The sequence below is a fragment of the Crocuta crocuta genome, unplaced genomic scaffold (assembly GCF_008692635.1).
Source record: "Crocuta crocuta isolate KB4526 unplaced genomic scaffold, BGI_CrCroc_1.0 scaffold251, whole genome shotgun sequence".
Lineage (NCBI taxonomy): Eukaryota > Metazoa > Chordata > Mammalia > Carnivora > Hyaenidae > Crocuta > Crocuta crocuta.
The window spans coordinates 1,024,481-1,037,716 of record NW_027527809.1 but is presented as its reverse complement, the minus strand read 5'-3'; the positions used below and the strand labels follow the sequence as shown (position 1 = coordinate 1,037,716).

Genomic DNA, 13,236 nt, shown 5'->3' with positions numbered 1-13,236 from the left:
GACTCCCTGCCCCATTTTGAGGCAGTTTTTGTTTATCTTACATATTGGGCTTTTTCATAAATTTCTGTTAGTAAACAAGGCTCGATTTTCAAGAATTTTACAACCTCTGGTGATTTTACAACCTCTGGTGTCTGTAAGAGAAGTCAGACTTTGTTTGAAGGCCAGGATCTACCCCCTACTACGGCAGAAAGAGAAGCACCTCTTTTCTCTGACAGTAACGGGCCCACTAACCACCTCACATGATCATTGTAACATCAAACCACCACATGCAGTGTTGGAGTCCTTGCAGCTGACCCCAGGTTCCTTCCGCTTTGGGCTTAAGCCCTGAAGTGCTGCCTCCGAGCCCCGAAGCCAGTGGAGCAGGTCCCTACCCTCTACCCATGAAATGGACCTTCCTAGCTGAGGCATCCATTCTGCATGTCAGAATAATGTCTGAATACCCAACCACCCGCCAAGGCATTTGGTCCACCTGCTAAGACATGGATCCATCACTCCCAGAGTCCCACTCCACAGCCAAGTTGTACCCTGCAGGTTTAGATTTCGACTCTGGGGGCCAAGATTATTTCTCTGCTGACTACGAGTATGACTCTCTCTACCAAGAATTGGGCCTGGGATCTCTTCATGAAGATCTTCATTTCCAGTCCATGCCAGGAGCCATGACAGAGACCATGACAGAGTCCCACCCAACTGCTGAACTAGAAGATCTCACAGAGGCTGAACGAAAGGAGTTCAATCCAAGCTCACTAAATTGGAGGGTGAAATTATAACCCTACACCATGCTCTGGCAGCAAAAGAAAGACATTGTATAGAGCTCAAGAAAAAGCTGGGCCTCATAGCCTTGCAGGAGCTGAGGCAGAATCTGTCCAAAAGCTGGCACGACGTTCAAATCTCCGATGTCTACATGAAACAAAATACGTCAGCTGCCCTGTCCACCATAGGCTCTGCCATCTGCAGGAAGCTTGGAGACATGAAGAAGTCAGCCACATTCAGATCCTTTGAAGGTTTGATGGGGACAATCAAGTCAAGAGTTGCAGGTGGCAGACAGCTTGGCAGTGACTGCCTTCCTTCTTCAGCTGGAAATGGGGATGATTCTTTCCCAGCTTCAGGGAGGAAAGATGATCCACTCCTACTTTCCAGGAGTGGGAATGATCCAGTTTAGTGGAATGGAGTTGATCTGGTTCTGAGGAGTGGAGATAATCTGGTTGCAAGAAGTGGGCATGACCTGCTTCCCTTTCTGAAGCTGGAATGAACCCCTTGGTAATCTTGCCTGGCCAGTACAAGAACTCCCTTTCCTCGTCTGCCTATCAAAAACAAGCAACTAAACCACAATGGTAAAAAGTTAATTCAGGAAATAGTCAGAGTCCAGTTTTGCAAAAAGTAGTTCCCATTTGTACATAGGTATTTGCTGCTGTTGGAATGGAGAACCCATCAATCTGTACCCTACTATTTTACACTAAGGTTGGTAGAAGAAATGTATCACTATATTAGCCTTTCTGGAGTTGCATTTAAATGGACAGGACAACAGCTTTAGAGGGATCTTAGGCCAAAGCCCAAACTCTTTTTTGGAAAACTAGTCTATTGGAATGCCAAAGTTGCTTTCTTTTTAGAACTGGGAAAAGGTATGAAATAACCTGTAAGTTTATCCTCTCCCCATTTCCTTCCTTCCCTAAATCTCAGAAGGAACCTTGAAAGCTCTACCTAGCCTACAATTGTTACTTTAAAAAGATGTTCAAGAACACTCCTTTCTCTCTGAGACCCTCACAAATGGAGGGGAAAGTGTTAGTAGATTAATTGTTATATAATACTAAACTTGATTTTTTTTTTGAAGCTCCTAATTAAGCAAATTAGCTTTAGCTTCAATTTAAGAGATTCCTCCTTTGGATTCAAGCTGAAATTGTGACTTGACTTTGCCTTGTGTTTGTAATCTTTTTATATATCAAAGATTAACCCTTGTAGCAGCATGTACCTGCCACAATAGCGTGCCACCTAAAAGGGAAAAAATTGCTTCTCTGTTGTCCAGGAATTCCTAGATTGTTGCCATCTCCATCTGAGGGGCTGGAGGAAAAACAGCATAGCCAAGTTCAAGAAAGATAAACTCCTATGTTAAATAGCACTGCAACATTTATTATTTTTTATTTTTTACTTTTTTTATTCCTATGCCGTTTTATTTTTTTTCTTAAATAGTTTATTGTCAAGTTGGTTTCCATACAATACCCAGTGCTCATCCCAACAAGTGCCCTCCTCCATGCCCATCACCCCCCTTCCTCTCTCCCCCATTCCCATCTGCCCTCAGTTTTTTCTCAACATTCAAGAGTCTCTCATGGTTTGCCTCCCTCCCTCTCCCCAACTAGTTTTCTCCTTCTCCTCCCCCATGGTCTTCTTTTAGTTCATCCTAATCCACCTATATGTGCAAACATATGGTATCTGTCCTTCTCTGCCTGACTTATTTCGCTCAGCATAACACCTTCAAGTTCCATCCATGTTGCTATACATGGCCAGATTTCATTCTTTCTCAGTGCCATGCAGTATTCCATTGTATAGATGAACCACATCTTCTTGATCCATTCGTCATTTAATGGACACTTAGGCTCTTTCCATGTTTTGGCTATTGTTGAGAGTGCTGCTATGAACATTGGGGTACATGTGCCCCTATGCATCAGCACTCTTGTGTCCCTTGGGTAAATTCCTAGCAAGCACTGCAACATTTAAAAGAGAATGCCCATCCCCTGTAATGCTGGACCTTCCTTTTGCCTCTGAATGGACCTAACTAACTGATTTTAAACATCACTAGTCTCTTTGACTCCAAGTCTATCCTCTTTTAAAACTAACCCCCAACTAGAATAAAACAGAACCTGAGTCCTCAGGGGGTTTGGGGGTGGGTGGTTGTTCCTTTTCCATTTTCAAAATGCCAGGACCTGGCAGCTACTTTCATTCCTCCAGTCATATTTCCTGAGGTAGATGTTTCTGGGGTTTTTTTGGTTTTTAGCAGGGAGATTGGACTTTTATTTTCTTGGGCATATAGTGATAATATCTTACTGCCTAAAGTTAGTCCCTCCAGCCTAAGTGATCTTGTTTTGTTGATTTTTTAATGCCCCCCATTCCTTTTTCCAAAACCCACAATAAATACAAAAACACTTATAAACTATGAAGTCACTAATGTATGTCAACCCTCCACAGATTTCTAGCGACAAAGTTTTGCCTGGATTAAAACAACATGTTCAACTGTTTTACATGCTTGTTTCTTAGCTTGTTGTGTTCATTAATCACAATGGCTTTTCTGTGCTGAAGAACTAGAGACAAACTTGCAGTCCACATAAAGCCAAAGTAGCCCACCAGGCAAAGGCTTTTCACCTTATACTGCAGAAAGCCCCGCATTAGGGAAAGTCTCAGACTGACATTGTGGGCCAAACTCAGAATATGTTCTATTTTATTTAATAATTCAAGCAAATACAGTAACAGTTTCCCCCAGTAAATCTTCAACTCCTTAAGAGCAGTGAAGAACATATCTCTTTTTATTCATCATGGTATTCTCATATCTGGCTTAACATAGATGTTTGAGAAACACTTGCTGAATTAATGAATCAATATCACATATTTAGCCATCAAATCTTGGATCCAAGAGATGATTATCAACATGTTGACAAGTTCCTCCCACTTATACACAAAGCATTATGTTTTCCCATTCAAAGATAATTTAAGACCCTACCGTGTGTCAGACCCTGTACCAGACTCTGAAGGTACAGAAATTGGACATGGTCCATGCTCTCTAGAAATAAATTTTCAAATAACTATAATTCACTGCAGTGGATTCTAAAATAGAGGAAGTCTGTAAAGAAAGTGGTTTCAGCTCTGCCATGGTAGATCAGAAAAGATTTCAGAGAGGCAGAAGTCATAGAATACTAGTAGGAATTTGCCAGGCAACAATAGAACATTCCAGACAATATCCAGATGAACCAAATCATGTAGAAACATAATAAAATGGCATGTTCCAGGAAATACCAAAAATCATTGGGTCTTGAGAGAAAAGGAAGTGGTGAGAGATGAGGGTAGAGAAATAGCATGGGCAAGATCATAAATAGTCTTATATACTCTCAGATATTAGTATTTAATTTTGTAGGAAATAGGCATTGAAGGTACTTAAGTCAAATGTGTTTTATATGGATCACTCTGGTCACTATAAAAATAGATCGAAGAGTATTTAAGAGGTAGAATCTCTAAGACTTAGGAAACAACTGCAAAGGAGAGAAGGATGGATAGATTTGCAAACTGGTAAGGATGTAAAATTAAAGAGTTAATACTAACAGTGCTGGAGCTGCACATTTGTTTTGCTTTGGCTCTTTTATTAGATTTCAGCATACCTGCATCAATAGTCATGGATATCAGACAAAATGCCTCTAAGACTATGTGGACACTAGATTAAAGTTTTCCTCCATATTTCCTTCTATTTGCTTCCACTCTTCTCATTCTTTTCTTCTTTTTATGCTGTAATCTATCTTCATAATTTGATCACTTCTGCTCATCTAGCCCTATTTGTATTTTATGCCTAACTTCAGTCTATTTAGCTTTTACCTGATCGCTTCAGGATGCAATTTCCACTAGTACCTGGAATATGTGAACCTTCAAAGATGCCCCATTCCTAGGTCTGGCTCAACTCCTAAGAACCAGTGGTTGAGGAGGACATTGGAACAAAATTTCTTGAGGCTTTTAGTTTTCTTGGTCTTCCATTGCCCATATGAGTGAAGGGATTGGGGTCAAAGGTAGAGTCAAGAGTTGAAAGTTCTAACTCTCACAAATGACACTTCACATGCAGTGGAAGGATGCAAGGACATTATTATCATACATACCCTAGCATATTGCTAGCATTACTCCCAGAGAAATTCACAAGCAATTTCTGGAGGCTACTTTACTTCTAAGCCCCATATTTTAGAGAAATTATATCACATACCTACTCTCATGGCTTGCATGAACTGCAGAGAGGTGAGCAGTGACAACTGGCCCAGAACTTTGTAGGTCTTCTGATAGGGATAGGCAATGTGCTTGATAGCTCAAGCATCAAGGGGATGGTGCCATGTGTTGATTCTACTGTAGTATGAGGTCAGTTGTGTCTGAGCTATGAAAGTATAGTTCTTGCCCATGTACTCCAATGTAAGAAAAAAGGATGAGTGCCCCTCTATCAAAACTACTGGGACCTCAGTAGGTCCCAGGGCCCATCTGACACCATGCCACATTCATGCTAACCAGATCCTTGTTGGGAAGCTCAATGGTGCCACAACTTCCAGTACCCAGAGCCTCATTTACATAAGTCAAGGGACAAGTGAAGAATGCCTTAAAGATGATGGCCAGCTAGTATGAATATATTATCGTATCACTTGATAATCTCTCAGAAATTACTAATCAGACTCCTAAAATATTCAGAAATGCCTGAAAATTCCTGAGAGTTCACCAGGTAAGTTAAAAGTTCATTCCTTGTTTATTTCTATCACCACTTAAATCATTGGCCATCTTAAGAAGAGAAATGGGTTCTTCTGGAAGTTGAAGATTTTGATTACCTCTACCCCAGTCCTGGCTATTCAGCCTCAGACCCATGGCATCAAAAGTAATGCATCTAACATAGCGCCACCTCTCCAAGGAAACTCTCCTCTTCTATCTCTCCTACTCCCAATAACTTGAAGACAATTGCATCAGAAATGGTTATCTAACTTAGCAGAAAAATTCATAGACTTGGATGAACTAAAATTTCTTTTTAGAACACTAGAACTAAGAGATAAAAAGATTCAATGAGATGGGAACTGTTTTGTACAGTCATATAAATGTAAGCTTTGTTTCTGCTTTTTGTTTTTGGGATATATCCAAGCACAGAAGGTAATCTACTAAAAGACCAAGGCAGATGTGCAAAGAATTGCCATAGGACTACCTAGACTTAGCTAGGTAGGGCTGATGGCAGAATACAATCTCAAAGAAGTGAATGTGAGCTGGACTCTGATGTCAAAACTTAACTAACACAGAAATCCTCTCTGATATTCTTCAAGTGTTGTATACATGCCAGAAAAAAGAAGAGTCACATGGGTTTTTAAGGTGACAGAAATCACTTATTATTCCCACAAGGAAAGTTGTGGGTCAGATGGGCAGTCTTGGGAAAACTAGAGAGATGCTGGCAGCCTGGCTTGGGGAGAAGAGGAACCTCTGCTCTGAATATGTTATTTCTTTAACTATAAAAGAGTTTATTTGGTTATTCAACAAATATTGAGCACCTGCTATGTGCCAGGCATTGTTCAGGTGCTAAGGATTCAGCAGTGAGCAAAACAGACCAAAAAAACCCTTACCTTCATGGAACTTACATTCATATGGGGGAGGCAGAATTTAGTAACAACATACAAACACACAGGTATTTACCACACAACTTAAGGTCCAGCATAGCTATTTACCAAGGGCTATGAGCACTTTATAAAAAGTCCTGATGAAACTGATTCCTTCCTAATTTGTCTGATTTCACATCATTCTTAGCTTCTCTTTTTTATTTTGTCACATTTTAACTTGGTACTATGGCTTCAAATATCCTAATATTGGCTTAGAAATCTGTATTGAAATCGAGGGCACACATACTTCTGACTAACTGGCTACAAACTCTTCAGGGATTCTTAATTCCCCTTTAGACTCCATAATTTACTGTAATGACTCACAGAACTCAAGAAAGGACCACACTTAAAATTACTGTTCTATTATAAAGGATACAAATTAGGACCGGCCAAAAGAAGAGACACATAGAATGAGATCTGGAAAGAAACCTGAAGCCTCCATGTACTCAGGACACATCACCTTCCCAGCACATTGATGTATGATTATCTACCTCGCAAGTTCACCTAAGATTCAGGTATCCAGAGTTTTTATTGAAGTTTCACTACACAGATGATTGATTGAATCACTGTCCACATGATTGGATGCAAGCTCTGGTCCCATTTCCATCTTCAAATCTTCAGGGGTCAGACTGATACTGTGTGGCTCAAATCCCCAAATCTCCAATCACACGGGTGGGTCTTTCCAGCATGGCCAGCCCATACCATACTATCCAAGGACCTACATGAATAATAAAGACACTCCTATCACTCAGGAAAGTCCAAGGATTTAGAGGCACCCTCCAAGGAGCCAGGGACAAAGACTGGCCAAATTGTTTATTATACAACAAAGCCAGGCAATAGAAATCTTCCCAACAAATTGGTCCCTCAAGCTCCACAAACACAAGCAAAGGGCACTGTGCCTCTATGTCAGCCTGTAAACACTTCTTACAGACAACTTGGCTGGTCAACATTCTCTACCACCATAAACTCATAATTTACTGCATTGCTTCACCACCCAACATATATCATTCCATAGCTCGTATAGCTTCCAGACCATTATTTACCCCATATTTCCAAATTACTGGTTATTGATATCATGCTAGTGATTGGCACCTCGAAAAGCCACACTACCAATGGAAAGGTATAAAATATCTTTAAATACACCAATGACCACTGGGTTGAGGCAGCACAGGAAATGGAACATCTGTTCCACTCAACCTTGCACAAAACTGGAAGATACTTTTCTTAGCATATTCAAAAATTTTATCTACCCTAGGAAGTCTCATATCTTATTATTCCTATTTATGCATATGTACCCTGCCTTCCGTTGATCCTTGCTGAGCATGGTGCATCTAGACTTTTACCCATCTTCACATACTATCTCCTAGGCCCAAAAACCTGGACTGGGAATCCAGAGCATATAGAGGTGTTAACCTCCTCCTGGTTGATACTTTGGCTCCCTCTATACTTAAAACCATGGAAAGGTTATAGAGCTAGAAAAATGATTGTGGTAATCAGCCTCCCACTGCAAGCATATCCTTGGCAAGATCAAATTCTTTCATGGAGCTCTCTTGAGGGGATTGGGTGGGGAGTTAAGGGGATTGGGGTGAACATTTGTATCAACCATCCTGGACATCCTTTCTCTTATTCTTGGCCTGCTGCCTCTCTGAACTCTCCTTCCTCTGAACTCTGCCCCACTTCTGTCTGAGTCCAAATCTTTGACACCCCCAAACTTGAGCCTATCTCTGGCCCAGTGGATTTGGTATTCAAACCAAGTGTTTCCATCAAATGGTTCATATTTTCTCAATACACTCCTTTTTATTTAGTTTTTCCTTTGATATCTGACTCTATTTTTCTGCCTGTGAAAACTTGATAAACCTATTTGAATGTTATGGAAGAGGTTATGGGCAACCCATACATTTGGAGTCACCAAAGACTGTTTAGTTAGCAATGTGTATAGTTGACAAGAAGGCAAACATTTATAATAATATGAGCTAAAATCTATATGCCACTTACTAAGGACCAGAAACTATTCTAATGCATTTCATGCTTTAACTCATTTAATCTTCACTGTAGCTCTTTGGTGTAGGTTTTTTATTATTCCAATTTTACAGATAAGGAAGCCATGACTCAAAGAGATAAAGTAATTTTCCCTAAAATATATAGCTAGTAAGTGGCAGAGCCATCTGCAAGCCAGGAAGAGAGGTCTCACCAGAAACAAACTCTATCAGGGGCCCCTGGGTGGTTCAGTTGGTTAAGCGTCTGACTTCGGCTCAGGTCATGATCTCACAGTTCGTGGGTTCGAGCCCCACGTTGGGCTCTGTGCTGACAGCCAGCTTGGAGCCTGGAGCCTGTTTCAAATTCTGTGTCTCCCTCTCTCTCTGACCCTCCCCCACTCGCTCTCTGTCTCTGTCTCAAAGATAAATAAACATTTAAAAAATTTAAAAAAAAACTCTATCAGCATCTTGATCTTGGACTTTCCACTTCCAGAACTGTGAGAAAATAAATATCTGCTGATTGTGTGGCCCAGTCTGTGGTATCTTTTTATGACCATCCTACCAGATTAGTACAATCTCCTTCATTATTGCTCAAAAGTCACTCTTTTTGGCCACCCTATGTACAATTTTAACCACCATATCCCTATTTCTGGCTTTAGCATATATATCATATATTTTTGCTACTCATGTTGTTTCTTGTCTACTTCTTCTACTAGAATGAAAACTCCATAAGGGAAGAGATTTTTGTCCATTTTGTTCACTATTAAATCCCCAGCATCTAACTAGTGTCTGGCACACAGTAAGTGCTCAGTAAATAAATGACAGGAGTGAAGAAAGTCTAGGACCTGACTGGGCTCTCCTCATAACTCATCAAAATCCATAGGACAGAAGGGAGATAGAACCAGTAAATAAAACCTGATCTATACATAGAATGGGGTCAGAATGATGACAAATATCAACCTCAACAACAGATCAAACTAGCCAGAGTAAGAAAGACAAACTAGGTTAAAACCAAGGAGGCATCTGAAGCCACTAAAGACTTCAAGGCAAGTAGGCAACCAACAACTAACTCTACCCCATACCTGGTTGTTAAGCCTTATAGCTTTTACTTCTGCTTGCATCACCTGCTCAGATGTCTGCCTCCAGAATGCTTTGAAGTCTTCTCACTCCTATTTTGGCACACATGCCCTTAGCCCAAGCAAGATAGGTGGAATGGTATGCAAGTCTATTCAGTGCCTTCAGAACTTTCCTTCCCTCATAGAGCTTGAGAGGCCTAGAAAAGCAAGTGCTTATATCATTGTCCCCTGGGAGTCTCACCAGGCTCCATTGGGAATCTCTTGCTTTGGCCTAGTTAACCCCCAGTCCTATCTCATTGTCTGCCACTTGGGTTTCATGTCTCTCTCATTCCTTTTGATGGCATCTTAGCTGTGATTTCATTCCTGGATGTTGTCTCTTGAATTACCTTTAAGAAGTCTCTGAGCACCCGAACCAAGCATCCAGGACTTCTGCAGAAGTGGATTTAGACCAAAGAAATAGAAACTCCTGAACACACCTCTTCTTCCAGCCACTTCTCTACTTCACAGCTTCTCTTAGACACTAGGGGGCACTACTCACACTGCCATTTTACAATTTTGTGCCACACAAATCCCAGTCATGCTCTTCATCTCTAAACCTCCATTAGCTACATGTCTTGATGAAATGTTTATCATTAAAGCCTAAATCTATGATTCCCCTTGAAGTACAGCTAAACCTTACACCAGTTCCTTTTTTTTTTTTTTTAAGTTTTTTTAAATGTTTATTTCTTGTTGAGACAGCGAGAAAGAGAGCATGACTCAGGGAGGGGCAGAGAGAGAGGGAGACACAGAATCTGAAGCAAGCTCCAGGCTCTGGAGACTGACGTGGGGCTTAAACCCACAAGCCGTGAGATTATGACCTGAGCCGAAGTCAGACGCTTAACTAACTGAGCCACCCAGGTGCCCCTACACCAGTTCCTTAAGTAGAAAGAGATTTATCATTGACTAGGGTTTTGACCTTAACTTGTAGAACTTACTTGCAATACTGAGAAGGGGTTGGAGGAATGTTGTTGTTGTTGTTGTTGTTGTTGTTGTTGTTAACTCCTAGAGTATATGAAAAAGTTAATGGATTTGCTTTGGGACCAGGGAAGTAGAGGGAACCCCTTTTTCTGATCCAAAATGAGCAGTGAGAAATCTTTCTCTGAAACAAGGATTATTTGTGGCAATGGAGGGGAAAGGAAGAGGATCAATTTATTAGGATCAGTGGATGAAAAGAAAGGAAAAAAAAAAGAACGTGTGCCAGGAACTGTTCAGAAATCCAGCAAGGAAGGGACACCTGGGTGGTGCAGTCAGTTAAGCATCCAGCTTCAGTTCAGGTCATAATCTCATGGTTCACAGCTTCAAGTCCCACATTGGGCTCTGTGCTTACAACTCAGAGCCTGGAGCATGCTTCAGATTCTGTGTTTCCCTCTCTCCCTCTGTCTCTCTGTCTCTCTGTCTCTCTCAATCTCTCTGCCCCTACTCCACTAATGCTCTCTCTGTGTCTTTCAGAAAGGAATAAATAAAAAGAAAAAAGAAGTTGAGCAAGGAAGAATTCTCAGCTTCTTACAACACATCATTTCCCAACCCCCAATCTCTGAAAGCTTCTAGCTCCATACCTTATTACATTCCTCCCAGTCATCTCCTAAGGAGATTCCCTGTCCTAAGTGATAGAGACTTCAGAAGTGGTAGATGATGAGGGAGAGAAGAATCTCCCATTCCTGGCATCCTTAGTTGGACTCCTCAACACATTTCCCTATAAAAATACTGTTCATCATGTGGCCAACTCCTATACTTCTATTGGAACTCTACTTCAGAGCATTATATATTAAACAGCTAACCACTATGCATAATATGGTTTCTATGGAGAATTCATCCTGAATTCCATGCTTACTTCAAATGGCCCACTGGACTTCTTCCATTCTGACATGAAGACTACCTGTGCAACATTTAAATGAGGATGGAAGACACATTGATGTCTTCTAGGACTTTTATGTGCATAGGACAAGGAAAGATCATGTGTCTTTTTTGCTTGAAAGCTTCCTGATATTGCACTTTGGTCATTTAGAGGTCAAGAAATGTGTTTCAAAGAAAAAAAAGAAATGTGTTTCAAAAAAAAAATGAAATGTTTCTTTCCTTCCGGCTAGGTCTTGAAGGATTCTGAGGCCACTGACCAACATATCCATTGATTCCTATAGAGTCAAAAGCAAAGGTGTGGTGTCTCACTTGCTTAAAAATATAAAAGAACAAATAAAAGTTAGAAGGAATTTTAATTTTAGCTTCTTTGGACATTCTGATCATGAAAATTGCTAAAGTATATCTGATTAAAGTGACCTTGTTTACTGAAGCTCAGAGAATTTTTATCTAAATTTCAGTTATTAAACTGTATTTTATTATAGCAACTTCAGTATAATTGTAGGTGTGTGTTCATGTGTGTGTGTGTGTAAGGGAGGGAGAGCAGGAAGAAAATGATTCATGCAGTCTTAGTAAAACTGAAAGTTCAGTTAACTCTGAAAAGGTGCCATTACTATGTGAGCTATAGTTCATTATTTGTATGCAAGCTAGCCACCAAATCTTATTTATCCTTTTTCGGAGTCCCTTTGCAAAACAATGCAATCAACTGCTAGTACATAGAAATATTCCTACATTGCAAGGTTGTTTTTTTTGCTTGTTTGTTTGTTTGTTTTTTCTGGGGGAAAAACATCATTTGAAAATAGCAAGAGATGAAACGGGCTTTTTCATATTATGATTTAGTAATTAACATTTTTACATGTACGAAATGTCCTACAACATTGTGCAAGTGGATCAAGGAGGCTAAGCTCAGCCAGCTCAAGAGCTGTGACCAGACCTTCAGCACCATGCACGAGCTGGTGATACATGTCACCATGGAGCATGGGGGGTGCCTGGAGCAGAATAACCACATCTACTATTGGGAAGAGTGCCTTCATGAGGGCAAGTCCTTCAAGATGAAGCACAAACTGTCAACCACATTCAAGTGCACACAGGCCAGAGGCCCTTTCCATGGCCTTTCCTGGGCTGTGGGAAGATCTTTGTCCATTCCAGAAATCCCAAGATTCATGAGAGGACCCATACAAGGAAGAAGCCTTTCAAATTTGATTTTGAAGGCTATGATAGATGCTTTGCCAACAGCAGGCTCTGCAGGAAGCACATGTATGTGCACACCTTGGTAAAAGGCGAAAGATTTATTCGATCTGAAGAGAAACCAGAGTATTGTATGTGCACACCTTGGACAAGCCCTGCATCTGCAAAGTGTGCGACAAGTCCCACACCCAAGCTCCCTGCACAGGGGCATGAAGGTTCATGAATCTCAAAGGTCAGATTCTTCTTCTGCTGCCAGTTCAGGCTATGAATCTTCCACTCCATCCACTATAGCTTCTGCAAACAGCAAAGATACCACTAAAACCCTATCTGCAATTCAAACTAGCACTAGCCACAACTCTAGACTTTCTCCCAATTTTAACAAATGGTATATCTGAGNTTTTTTTTTTTTTTTTTTTTTTTTTTTTTTTTTTTTTTTTATAGTTTATTGTCAAATTAGTTTCCACATAACACTCAGTGCTCATCCCCACAACCAAATGCACTTTAAAGAGAAAACTGAGACCAAGCAGATGGAAATAGAGTTTTAAGGCAAGAGGTGGGATTACATCTTGGTAATTGCATTTGTCTGGGAAGGTTTGGGGGGCAAGATCCCAAAGTAGCAATGCCCTTTTCTCAAGATTAGAAAATATGTTTTGGAATTTGAAGGATTTTTAAAATCTTTTTCACTGCTTTTGCTCCCTTTTCTCTTGCTCTCTGCATACCACATTCCCAAACTCCTTTAGTTCATTTTAA

The 13,236-nt window shown here is 40.6% G+C and overlaps 1 protein-coding gene across 1 annotated transcript; it reads left to right on the top strand.

Annotated features, from left to right (window-relative positions):
- The first annotated feature begins 536 nt into the window (after nucleotides 1-536).
- On the top strand, nucleotides 537-1,159 carry TPD52L3 (TPD52 like 3). Its single transcript, XM_077774877.1, is given in 2 exon segments — nucleotides 537-726; nucleotides 729-1,159. Coding segments are annotated over 2 exon segments (513 nt in total). The 5' UTR covers nucleotides 537-644.
- Nucleotides 1,160-13,236: the final 12,077 nt, after the last annotated feature.